The sequence below is a fragment of the Excalfactoria chinensis genome, chromosome 3 (assembly GCF_039878825.1).
Source record: "Excalfactoria chinensis isolate bCotChi1 chromosome 3, bCotChi1.hap2, whole genome shotgun sequence".
In the NCBI taxonomy this organism is placed as follows: Eukaryota; Metazoa; Chordata; class Aves; order Galliformes; family Phasianidae; genus Excalfactoria; species Excalfactoria chinensis.
This window is the reverse complement of record NC_092827.1, coordinates 45,464,913-45,478,151: the sequence shown is the minus strand read 5'-3', so window position 1 is coordinate 45,478,151 and position 13,239 is coordinate 45,464,913. Positions and strand designations below refer to the sequence as shown.

The following is a 13,239-nucleotide window of genomic DNA, read 5'->3' as shown; positions in this document are numbered from 1 at the left end:
TCAGGAAGGGCAGAATATGAATTCTTCTACTTCCTCCTGTTTCTTTTAGTGTTTCTGGTGCTTGTATTTCTGTGTAGGAACTGCTGCTATGAGTGGTGGCAGTTCTGAGGAGCTGTGCCCTAGTGCCTGTATCTGCTGGATAGTTGGTCACCAAGAATCTGATTTGCTGTACAGATCTGATCCACCCCATAATACTCACCCATTCTGTGTGCTGAACAAAAGGCTCTCAACAAGAAAAAGGACAGGAAGGGGGCATGTGTTATAGTAATAAATCAAATGCCCTCCCGTTCAAGGGAAGACTACAGAGGGTGGAAAATGTGTTGTGATCCTGCAGTGGGCTGGCTACCGAGCCTGGGGACAGCCCTCTCTGCAGTTTCTCAGCTGTGCCTGCAGGGACAGCCCCAAAGCCCAACAATCTTGGTGTCCCTGCTCAGTGGTACTGTGTTTTTGAAGAGGCTTTTCAATCCTAAGCCAGGGACTGGGGAAATGCTAGAAGCCTGAAGCAAATTAGCTTTGCTTCAGATGAGCTCTTTAAGTACATATCTAAAAGGGCATGTAGGTTGGGTTAAAGTTGCTGGCATATGTATCTAATTATCTAGCTACCTACTGTTGCAAATATTTTTTCTTATATTGACATTTTAAATATACGACATTTAAATACAGTGTGCAGATGATATGTTTTTGATAGTAAAAGATGAGCTGTGACTGTTCCAGTGCAGGTGGGAGGGAAGAAAACATAAGGAACTCTCCCATTTCCTTGTCCATCGGTTGTCAGTGATGAATGGTCTAGGAGAGTCTCCCTCATCACAAAAACAGGATGTAGTGGAAATGGAGAAGGTTCAGAGGTGGGCAGTAAGGCAAATATCTAACAGAGGAATACAGAAATCACAACTGCCTCAGGAGAAAAACAGACAGAACCAACTGGAGATTGGAAAAATGCGTTTTCCATGTTCTTTCCTTACTGTAGACATCTGCATATGGCACTGCTGGAAATTACGCACTGAGCTAGAAGATTTCTTGGTCTGAAGTGCTGTGTCCCTTCTGATATAGTGGGTGCACTGGATGCTTTCCTTTTGAGAAACAGCAGAGCCTGCAGAGAGAAGAGGTTCCCTTTACTCTCTCCTTGCTTTGTACCTCTCTTCCACATGCCAGCATGCCAAGCAAGGGAGTATTTTTTACTGCCTTGCAAATAATACTGGTACCTGAAGAGAAGTTTTGTTTTCTCCAGGCTCCACTTGTGCTCAATGTGGAACTGAAGTAACTGGAAGTACTTCAGTGGGTGCTGAAATTCCAGCAGCCTGAAAAAGCTACCTTGGCAGCTTGTGCCTTCCTAGCTGAAGGAGTCTGCTGAGGTAGCTACTACAGCACTCTTCACAAGTGTTCTTATCGCGAGTGCTTAGCTTCTTCCTTTTCTTTCTGCTAGGCAAAAGTGTGCCTCATGGTATCTGTAGATTTTGCAGTGCTCGCTTTAGTTTTGAAGCATTTCATTTGTAAACTGTGCTGCTGGACTGAAAAAGATGGAGTTCGGATACCTGCACCCTGCTATCTCCTTCTCCCTCTTCTGTGGTTAGTTGTGAAGACTCCTTTGTGGCACCTCTGGTAATTGGTAGTAATGGTCTGCCTTTTGAGTTCTATGCCACGCCTTAGTATTTAATTGCCAGGTAGTGAGAGCCTGTCCCATCTGAGTCATATGCATGAAGAAAATAAAATAAAGAAACAACCCACCAAACCAACAAAGCTTTCTTGTCTTGTCAGTAGAATGACGGGATGGCGGCACAATCCAGTTATTGGCTGCAGTTCTTTTTGGGTTAAGTTCATAGGTCTCAGTGTTTCAAGTCATTTTCCTAGGTCAGGAGAAGAGGAGGGACTAAAATATCTTCTCATCATTTTTTGCACTGGAACATACTTCCTAGCAATGTGGTTGATGCCCCGTGCCTGTCAGTGTTCAGGAGGCAGTTGGACAGCACCCTCAATCGCATGCTTTCCTTTTGGTTAAACTGCTCAAACACTACAGGCCTAACAGTAAGCAATGCTTTTATGCAGTTGCAAATATAATTCCTGAAGAGTGACCAGCCTCTGGTCCCAAAGCAGATTTATTTTTCACCGTAATCTTAAAACATTTATTCCTCTTTTCTTCTAGCTTAAAACTAGAGACCGCTATATTAATAGCCTGAAAAAGAAATGCCAGAAAGAGTCAGAGCAAAACAAAGAAAAGCAGAGACGAATTGAAACCTTAGAAAAATACCTGGCTGACCTACCAACACTGGATGATATTGAGGGTCAGGCTAAACAGGTAAGATGAAAGGAGTTGGTTTTACTATCTGAAAACAAACGTAAGCTCTGTAATATCTGTTGTCAAATATTTTTCTATTTTCCAATGCATTTTCCCCTCTCTGTTGAGGAAGAGAAGTGTTTCAGTGCTTTAGGAGTAGCTATTAGATGTTGTCATACTCAGATAACTGCGATGGGGCTAAGACTATACATAAGGTAACTGCAAAGCTCTGGCCTGCTGCGAGCTCTTCTAATGTGGCACTGTGTCTGACTAATGTACTTGTGTTAGCTGCAAATTTTAGAGGAGAAGAACAAGCAACTTCAAGAAACTATGACTGAGTTGGAGAAGAAACTTGGAGAGGCTCGATCTCTATGCAGAGAGAGAGAAATGCAACTGGTGTGTCAGAAGAAAAAAGAAAAAGAGCTGGTTACAACAGTGCAGAGGTACGAACAGCTTCCTGAGCCCTGAAGTAGACGTGCTTTACCAACTAATGTCAAGATCTAATGTTTTGGGTTTTTTTTCCACTTACACTCCATTGCAGTACTCACGACTTTATGGCATAAGTTTATTACTGTGCAGAATGGCTGTGTAATGCAGTAGAAAATTCAACAAAAGCTGGTTTGAATCAAGTTGCAAAGAATACCACAGAGAAGTCTGTCTAGAAATTCTTTGCTGTCATTTCTGAAGATGTAGGACGTTACCACAATGGCATCACAGGTTGCTGCCAGGCAGAGGATAGAGTAAATGCGGTCAGGAAAGGAGCACTGTGTAGAAGTTGTCAGCACTCCTTTGTAACTAACGACCTGCGGAAAAGCTCCCTTGGATATTAGCTGAAGGGTTTATCAGTTAAGGGTCAAAGATTTAAATAAACTGTAGCTGCCTCTTATCTTTTCACTGAGTCTGAGGGATACTTACAGAGAAATGTGGCTGTTGCTTGTCTGCTGTCATTGAACTTGTAGAACTGTATTTAAAAAAAGCAACAAAGCCAACTGCAGGAGGACAGGTCGCCCTGAGAAGATTCCAGATGAAACTTGGAGATACTGTTACAATTGTGCATTTTAGATCAGCAGAGATACTTAAGTGCTTGTTTAATAACAAACAAACAAAAAAGGTAGGGAGAATCACTTTTAATATTGATGTGGGTGTCACTACAGTTCAGTGTCCGGCTGTTTCGTAAACATGCATGCCATAGCGGTCTGAAAGTGTTTCCATGATGAAAGGCAAGCTGGTGGGGACATCTTGCCAGCCAAATTGTTGACACATTGTTTCCATCTTACCAGTGAAAGGCCTTTTTTCTTTGTGCCCTCATAATCTAGAGGGGGATCATTTTGTCTTTTCTGAAAGCCTACAAATAGCTGAAGTGACCCTTGGTTTCTAAATTAGGCAGCAAGATTAATACTAATAAAATCTATGTTGTTTCTGAGTGAAGGTGGGCAGGCAAAAGCTGTATGATTCTAGGAGCTTGATTTTAGCTGCACAAGGCCTGAAAGTCATGCCTTGGGTGTGGAAGCAGCTGGCAGAAATGGCTTCATGACTCCTTGGCAAGCCAGACAAAGAGGGTATGGAAGGTGGGCTGCCAGTGCTCAGTGCTGCCTCTGATTCTGGACTCTGCTTTGGGTCACACATGCCCCTGTGACAGGGTTGGATTTTTAAGGCTCCTGTAACTTGGAGAAGCTCAAAGACTGCTCTGACCAATGCTGGTCAGCAGCACAGAACAGCTGTGAACTACACAAAGTTTTCCTTGCTCTTTTCTGCCTTCTCCTTATGCCATACTGCTGAATCTGTTCCTTTCCAGAGATGTACAGTACCTCGTCCATTAAACCATTTTTACATAAGTTGATTCTAGTCAGTGTCACAGGTACTTCAGTCATTTAGGACTTTTATATCATTCATCCACTGTTGGTTTGCTCATTCAATTAGGCTGGATTCTGCTCGTTATGATTTTGCAGCTCTGTTTGGAAAATTGTGAAACTTCCTCATATTTTGCCAGAACATAAAGCTCTTCTGCGTTTTCTCAGTGTTTGTTTTTTTCATATTGAATGGCAGCTTGCAACAGAAAGTAGAAAAATGCCTGGAAGATGGTATTCGCCTTCCAATGTTGGACACAAAGCAGCTTCAGAGTGAGAATGAATGCCTCAAAGAAAAGAATGAGAAAGCCAGTAAGGTTAGTCTGCGAAACTATATGTGGTATTTTTAACCTTGAATCCAGTATTTGCTCTTTGTTTGTTGTTTTGTTTTGCTTTTTACTTTAGAAACAATTATCTAATGTATTATTCATTTGTTGCTAAGTCAGTTTTCTCTTCAATATCTGCTTCTGTCCAATGGAATTATTTCGTATTTATTTCCAATTGTGTGAGTTAAACTCTATCTTGTAATTTGGTTTTTCCAAGATGTCATGTAAAATCTCTGGCTACACACCTCTAAGTTGATTTTAAAAAAAGAGAGAGAAAAAAAAAAGCTACAAGCTTAAGAGTTTCAACCCCATTAAATTACTCAATTTTATATTCTAGGTCATAGACAATCAACAAAAACAGATAGAGGGACTGATTTTAGACATGCAGGTAAGAAAGAGAATATATTCTGTTTTCACTGCCCATGTTTACTTCATACAGGTGACATCCAAATAGGATGTGAAGACAAAAATACTAGAATTTAATCTTACATTCTATAGTTGGCGTGTGTTCTCTTGCAAGCTTATAATGTGTTTGTTACTGAAGTTTGTAGGGTTTAACACTCTTCAGATACTTAGAAAGTGGTAAGCTGTTACTATATAGCATTCTTATTCAGCTGATCTAGCAGATGTCATATCAGGACCATGTATTTCAAGACTGAGAACTGTATTTTGTCAAACATTTCAGCACTGGGACTCAGATGATAATCTGAAGTACAAAAAGTGACATTGAGTTTCACTGCTGAGGTCCCTAGCATTATGGATGCCTTTTCAAACCATACCGTTTAATAGAGTTGAAAAGGATTCCTCTTCAAATGGTCTCTGGCATGTTGCTCGATAAAGTCTTGGTGGATCTCGGACACCCAGGGTAGAGCCAAGGATTTTTCAAGACAGTAGAGGTTACTAGAAGTCAGTTGCAGCTCTGTGGGTCAGATTAACACATCAAGTTCTTGATCCTTGAAAGGTACTTAGTGACCAGTGTTTGTTATGGAGAAAAGGAAACATTATACAGGATATAAGGAAGAAGGTATGACTAGCTCTAGAAGAAGCTGAGAATTAAAAGCAATAAGTAAACATCTGTTTTGATCAAGTATTGAAACCAAATTCAATAAATTCTAGTTTCTGTGATCTTCTTCCAGATTGGTATTTGTCTCCAGATTTCTTCTTTCCATACTCTACAGCAAAAATTAAGTTACGGGTTTGATCCCTGAGGGTGAGGGGGGTGTCTGCTTTGACTCAGTGTGCTGTAGGTTTGGGAGAACAACAAAATGGTAGCTGAATGCCTTCTTCTTCTGAAGTAGAAGGGAGTTCACTGTGGAGGTAGAATCCAAGTAACAAAGCAATACAAAACTGCTTGCTTAGCACTTGATAGGAAAATGTGCTTTTCTTACTTTCACTTTGCTCACTGTAGCAGAGTTTTCTATTTGTATCTGTTGAAAGTAAGTTGTCTTCCCCTATGATATTGTTTCTTTTTTCTGCTGTGCAAGTAAACAGCAGGTCTGGTGTCTGTTGACAACATTTTTGCTTAATTGGACTACTGTATATCAAATGTTTCTGTAAAAAAGCAGTATGGAGTTGCAACATAAAGTACATCTGTTAACTGAAAAGCAAAAACAGACATCTGAGCTCTCCTTGGCTTGAGGACAGCAAGATCTAACGAATGGTTACGTTTGCACAGAGCAGCCTGCTGTATGTGGAAGTTATGGCACAGGCAGATGTACTTTCATAATTCAAGAAACAAGGTCACAAATCAGACTCCATAACCTTCTCAAATTCTCCACCCCGCTCCATAACTCAGTTTAGATTGTTTTGTTGAAATATACACGTTATATTTAAACCAACCTGAATCTTTTTTGAACTTCCTAAACTTTCTAATCTTTTTCTCACCACCACATTTGTCTTGAGACTTAGTAATTTTGGTAGGCATTTATACAGACCGCTTTATAGCACTATGGGATCTAGGAAACTGGTAAGCGTATGTGCTTTTTCTGAGCTTTAAGGTAAGGATAGCATAGAGTGATAGATGTTAGGTGTGCCTCTCAGAAGTAACACTTATTTCCACGCTTAGTAGTTGCTGTTATGTGGCACAGTTGGTGAGCTGACCATGTGCATGTTACCTTGAATATTCCTAAAGGTGATTTCAGAGCAGCTTGCACTGTTATGCAAGTTCAGTGACAGATGTAGTTCTCAAAATATACTGGGGAATGTACCCACCTACCCACCCTAAGGAAGGCTGCACAATCGAATCTTTAATGTCTGTTGCTGACATAAACTTGAAACATAAATAATACGACTAATGCATGTGTCTTAATTGAAGCTCATGGTGTCCCTGAATTTGCTTATGGAAGAGGAATGCAATAAAGACTGTTAAAAAGTGAAGATACTGAGAAGATGGGAAAATAGTTTGGGTACCTGTTGTTGCACCTCCTTGCCTCTAAGCAACTTCTGCATGGCTGCTACCAGAGACAAAGTCCTTCAGTCTGACTCAGTGTGGCCATTTTTCTCAGTAGACTGTTCTTAAAATAAAATGAAGGTGACTGTTCTAAACCACTGCATGTTACACTCATCTTTAAGTGCAACAAAGGAAAAGCATCAAGCAGAGCTATTTCCTGCCCTCTCTTGGCCCACAGTGTTTCCTTTGACATGGAGCCATGATCCTTTTTCTTCCTCCCCTTCCTTTGTAGCACGAAGCTGTGCTTTCTAGCCACTGCTTATCTATAGGATGCACACTATTTCAGCACTTCCTTGCTAGGGGCATGATGTGGGTGAACAGAGAGGCACGTAAAGCATGTGAAAATGTTCTAAAAACAAGTAGCATTTCTGGGTTCTGCCTTGTGATTCCTGTTACTTAGATGAAAAAAAAAAAAAAAAAAGAAAAGAAAAAAGTATTTTCATCTAGATTGAATGTGTAAATTTTAACGCCATTGTTTTCTGGCTTAGAAGAAGGTGTCACAAAGTTTCTTGTTCCTTGTGCTGCATTGAGCTGAATGTCATTATTAGGAAACTCTCAAAGCTGCACACCAGTTCCTGTTGGCCCTGCCTTGCTTCTTACTACTTTCCACTTCCTTGTCAGCAGTGTTCTTACAGCTGGCAGGTCAGTTAAAAGGTTTCTTCTCCATTAGGTAAGCCATATATGTGGTATAGGGTTGGCCTCAATGCGTAGACATAGTTTCCTATGTGTTACAAGTCCACAGTATTAGTTGAAAGTTCCATTCTTCATACCAATTAGGAATAGCTCTCACATAAGAGTAAATTTGGCTTTCTTCTCAAACAGCAGTTGAATCATAGAGTATCCCAAATTGGAAGGACCCACAAGGACCATCAAGTCCAAATCCTGGCTCCACACAGGACCACCCAGAATTGAAACCCAGTGTCTAAAAGTGCTGTCCAAATACTTCTTGAACTACATCAGCTGAGGGCTGTGACCACTTCCTCAGGGAGTCTGTACCAGTGCCTGACCACCCTGTGGTGCAGACCCTGTCCCTGACCCCCAGCTACCCCTCCCCTGGCACAGCCCCATGCTGTTCCCATGGGCCCTGTCGCTGTCACACAGAACAGAGCTCAGTGCTGCCCCTCCACTCCCTGTGAGGAGCTGCAGCTGCCATCAGGCCTCCCCTCAGCTCCTCTGCTCTGCATTGGGCATACCAAAGGACCTCAGCTACCCCTCATGCACCTTGTCCACTAGGTCCTTCACCACCTTTGTAGCCCATTTTCTGTTGTTCTTTAATTGTTTTATATCCTTCTTTAGCACACCACCATATTGTAACAGTTAATACATGTGCTTTACTCAAGACTGACTTTGATCCTTCCGTAACATTTTATTTAAGTTATCACATAAAATTCCCTATGGCAGAGTTCTTTGTTTTGGAAGATGAATATTTAGGATTTTATAACTATAGAGATTCAAGACAAACCATTCTTCTCAGACAGAGTCATTCTGTAAATCGAGATCCATTGGTTTGTGAAACATTCCATCTCCTCCTCCCATCGTGGTCTCTGGTTCCACTCCGTGGAAGGTTACATTTGAAACAGTGCCAGAGCACGCACTGCTGTTGTCACTAATGCACCAGCTGTAGTTTGAGCATGATGAGATTGGATTTGCATCTGATAATTGACACAGGTTTTACATATTTATATGCTGAGCTAGGCATGGAGAAGAGGCACTTCAGATGCAATGTTGTAGCACAGCATCAAATCTGTCAGTAATTAGTGACAAGGCTATTTTTGTTTTTCCTTGTGAAAGCTGAAGAAGTCGGGAATGTATATAATCAGAAGACTTTACAGGCATTCAACCTTTATGGCTTGCTTGGGGCTTCCTTAGGGTGCACAGAGTGAAGAGGAATTGTGTTAGACTGCATATAAGATATATATATATATATATATATATATATATACACATATACATAATAGTTAATGTATGTAAGTAACAAAACATTTTATTTTTTAGTATTTTTAATTAAACAGAAAAGAGCCAAAAAACCATGAAACTAGTGAGCTATTTGACCTTGTTTTTTGCAAAACTAATGCCTCGGTCTGGTTCAGTGAGAGCAGTTGCAATTCTTAGTGAGTTCTCAAGGTGTTTGTTGGGGATTTCTCATGAAATTTTACTTCTCCTGTACTTCATCCTTGAAAATAGTTCTTCTCAAATGTGTGTACTGCCAAAAAGCGATGATGTGAATAAGGTGTGATTGTGAACTGAGGGATACTTTTCTCTGGAAAGACAGGTCTTACAAAAGTCTGGTAAAGAGACACGGTTATATTTTTGAGTTGAATATCTGTTGACAACTCTTTATATTCCATTTAGAAATTCACAGATAACGTATGTTGTATCGACTTGAAATGGAGTCACAAATAAATGAAGAAAGGGATGACTTTTTTTCAGCAGTCTTGAAACCTATTCTCAAATTCCTTTGTCAAAACAATAAACACAGCTGCATATTTTTTGCTGTTCACAGGACTGCGTTTAGTTGATGTATCAGAATGCATAAAATTATTTACCGTAACTCGAGTTTGCCATAATTCAAGTTTCATTTCAATTGCTGTTATGGTTTGAAACACAGCACAACCAAGCTGATTTCCTCCTTGAAGAAGTGTGTTTGACTCATTTAAATGAAAGATTGAATCCCACAGAAATGCTAAATCTGTGAGCCATTTTTCATCTTCAAGTCCTTGCAAAAATTTTCCTTTTTACCCTTAAATGACTTGATTTCATTTTGGAAATAACAAAATCTTACTAGCATTTAACTCCAACTTAACCACCTTACTTAGGAAAACTAAATAACATTCTTGTAATCCGCATCCATAGTTTTATGGAACTTCTGGTATTGGTGATGATTCAATTCCTCGGACTTAATGAAACTCACAGCTTTTGATTTGCACGACGTTATCAATTTTTAAAGCTTCTATGCATAAATTTTCTCAATGTAAGATGCACTGAAATCTCATTAAATGTGAGCTGCTGGTGGCAATTGCATAATCTTCTGTTAACACCAAGTTCTTCTTTACCAGCCATCATTGGGGTGCCTTCAGTAGCACTGCTGTAATGTAATCTCTGCTGCTTCATACAGAACAAGAGCTGTTAAATCATAGAATTACTCAGGTTGGAAAAGACCTTGAAGATCATCAAGTCCAACCGCAGCCTAACCAGTAGCCTATCTCTTAAAAAACAACCACAAAACAACACCACAACAACAAACCTCTGCTAAATCATATCCCTGAGTACCACATCCAAACGGCTCTTAAACACATCCAGGGATGGCGATTCAACCACCTCCCTGGGGAGCCCATTCCAGTACCTAACCACCCTTTCTGTAAAGAAGTTCTTTCTAATATCCAACCTAAACTTGCCCTGGCGCAACTTGAGGCCATTTCCCCTCAAGTTGCTGTGCTGTTCCCCTGTTGCTGTGTCTTCTTATGGCACCAAAGAAGCAGTTTCTTCAGTGGTATTCTTAATTGATAACTCTAATGAAAATGGCAAGTTGAGCTGTATCTATAGCATCAGTACTGATGCCAAAGCATAACATTTGAAATAAGCAGCTTTACTGTCCAAATTTCTTTTGCTGGACATTCCTGTTTCTTCAGTTTGCCTGGCTACAGTCTGGTGAGACAAACTGATTTTAGAAAAATCTGGTTTTTGTCAGGAAAAATTGTGTCTCCATGGACTGCATAATAAACTCCACCGTCAGTAAGTGGGTTTGATTTTACTGCAGTCAGATTTGGTACTGCGTAACTAGCTTTTATAACAGAGTCTGTTTGAGTTGTACCTTTTTTAAGGATTTGTTGAGGTGACAGGCTTTTTTTCAGTTCTGCTTTAAAAAGCATTCCTTGACATTCATCGAATTTGACAGCATGTTTCTGCACATAATGTCTTTTTCAAAGACAGTCTTTGAAAACTGACGTGATTTCCTTACGAATTAAGCATAGTGCTGTATTATTTGCCTAACAAGAAATGCTAATCTCTCCGTTTTTTCATTGAACACCCTTCTTTCATCTACAGTTTGTCATTCCTTGGATTGTCTTCTCTTTGGAGACTACATTAGGTAGCTAGAAATGTTATTGTCAGTAATCTCTGCATTTGACTCGCTAAGTGGCATAAGGACATGTAATGTAGTACGTGTGGGTTTCAGCTGCACCCTCACCCTTGTCCATCAGCTGAGATGATGGTAATAGCACACCGATGTTTGGTTGCTGCTGAGTGATGGGTACGTGCCTGGGGCTGAGCCAGGCCACTTGGTGCGAAGAGCGGCTGCCATGGTGGTGTGGGGCAAAGAGTGGGCCGCAGTGTGGGCTGTGCTGGGCCATGTGCAGCCCAGTAGATGTGGGTTGGGCATGCCTGCTATTGCATTGTTATTAGTATTCAGATAAGATGATTTGAATCTTCCCCTTTCTGAATTTTGCCAGATGACTTTGAAACAAGTAGTAGAGTGAAGGTGTGCATTTGACAGCTAAGGTAGCCGTGGCCATGCTGAATGCATTAAAATCAGTCGATCAGTATAAACTCATAGGGAGTTGGCAGCAGCTCTTTCCACATTTCAGGAGTTGTTGGTTTATTGTTGCTTATGACTGACCTGGAAGTCAAACCTGGAAAGTTCTAGTTCTTAAGTACAGCAGCATCTGAGAAACGTATTTCTGATTTTATTAATGATGATTGTAATTATTGCTATATGACACCATAAACTACGAATAAATTATGGGGCTTTTATTTATTTATTTATTGCCTGCTGTTGTTATTTCAGCATAGTAAAATTGTAGTACCCTGTTCTGATTTATCTTGTTTGAATGATTTTAAAGAGGATGGTAGTGTGTGTCAGCTACCAGGGGCTTTCTTCTCTGCTGTGTAACAAATTCAGTAGGTAGATACTATGCTGTGAAAGGTTGTAGGAGCACCTGCCACAATCTTCCTGGAAAACAGGGGCAAAACAAAATGTTCAGCTGTAACTCTGAAATTACATAAAGAAAGTTTACTTGTCGTTAATATGTTTTTTTCAGGTGAAATAATTTGGATGGAGTAAGCAAGATTGCGTGATTGTTTTAACTTTCCATACATCCCTTGTTACCTTGTGTTGGGGTAACATTTTGCATACATGGTCTTTTTGTTTAAAAACAGGTGCTAGTAGTTTAAAGAATTTCACAGATATTTGGTGCAGCTAAGCTAGTGTCCAGAGAGCTCTTGGAGTCCATTTGAACACTATGAAGTGGAACTTGGTAGAAATTCATGTGTAATTCAAAAGCAATGAATAACAAGCATAGGAATTTTATTGAGGATATGTTTTTGTTAACCTGCAGTATGAGAATTGAAAACGGTTACCTGTGCTTTCTTTCAATTTAGTCTATGCAAGAGAAGCTTTTGCAAGAAAAGAGAACAGTCCTGAAGATAACAAATGAGCTTGAAGAAAAAGAACGAAATGTAGAACAGCTAAATAAAACTCTCTCTGAAGTAAGTAAAAACTCCAAAAACCCGATCCGTGACCGCGCCAGGTAGGAAGAACCTCATGAAGTGATTGCAGTCACTTGTGGTAGGGCTTTATGAGCTTAATACGTGCTTTACTATGATAGGTGCTGTGCAGAAATACAATAAATACCACCCCTACCTCAAGAAGAGAATTTTTTACAGGTGAAGGCCACTAAGAGCTGTGTAAAAGCTGCCTATTTGCTGATCTTCGGAGGGGCCCAGCTCTTATGTATGGAAGTAACTATTTGTAGTTAGTATTGCTTGTGATTTGATATAGGAAATTTTCTATGACGCTACACGCTGCAGACTAACTTGATCTTTTTTACTCTTTATTTCTCATGAAGAACCAAAGACTGACAGAAGAAAATGCTTCTCTGAAGGAGCAGATACGGCAGGTGGAACAGTCCCGGCAACCAGTGTCTGAAAAAATGCCTGTTGCAGACCAGTTGTTCAAGGAAATGTCCCACTGCTTGTTTGACTTGAAAGCTTTGTGCAGTATTCTTACCCAGAGAGCTCAGGGCAAGGAGCCTAACCTTTCCTTACTGCTGGGAATCAGATGTAAGTGATGTCATTCCAGTGCTTACTAGTGTTTTGGTCGCAGAATAATAACAGCTTAGTTAAGTGTCTCTCTCTTGCCACATAGAGAGGACAGTCTTCCTCTGACTATGCAACTAGAGCGGTTGTGCAGAGTATACTCCCGGAGTTCTCTGAAAGTGCTGAGCTTTTAGCACACCTGGGCTGCTAACTGCCTAAGGCTACACTGGTTTTAGTCAGGTCAGGAGGAGATGTCTAGGCGTTCATACAAACTCAGTCCTGGATATGTTCACACTGTTAAAAAGGAAAGGC

At 40.4% G+C, this 13,239-nt stretch overlaps 1 protein-coding gene across 1 annotated transcript in view; it reads left to right on the top strand.

Annotated features, from left to right (window-relative positions):
- Positions 1-13,239, top strand: part of CEP85L (centrosomal protein 85 like) — a 103,661-nt gene that overhangs the window by 85,290 nt on the left and 5,132 nt on the right. Inside the window, exons 7-12 of the mRNA XM_072333183.1 lie at positions 2,141-2,293; positions 2,561-2,715; positions 4,319-4,436; positions 4,783-4,833; positions 12,271-12,378; positions 12,738-12,951. Coding sequence (XP_072189284.1) covers positions 2,141-2,293; positions 2,561-2,715; positions 4,319-4,436; positions 4,783-4,833; positions 12,271-12,378; positions 12,738-12,951 — 799 coding nt within the window. The remainder of the gene's footprint in view (positions 1-2,140; positions 2,294-2,560; positions 2,716-4,318; positions 4,437-4,782; positions 4,834-12,270; positions 12,379-12,737; positions 12,952-13,239) is intronic.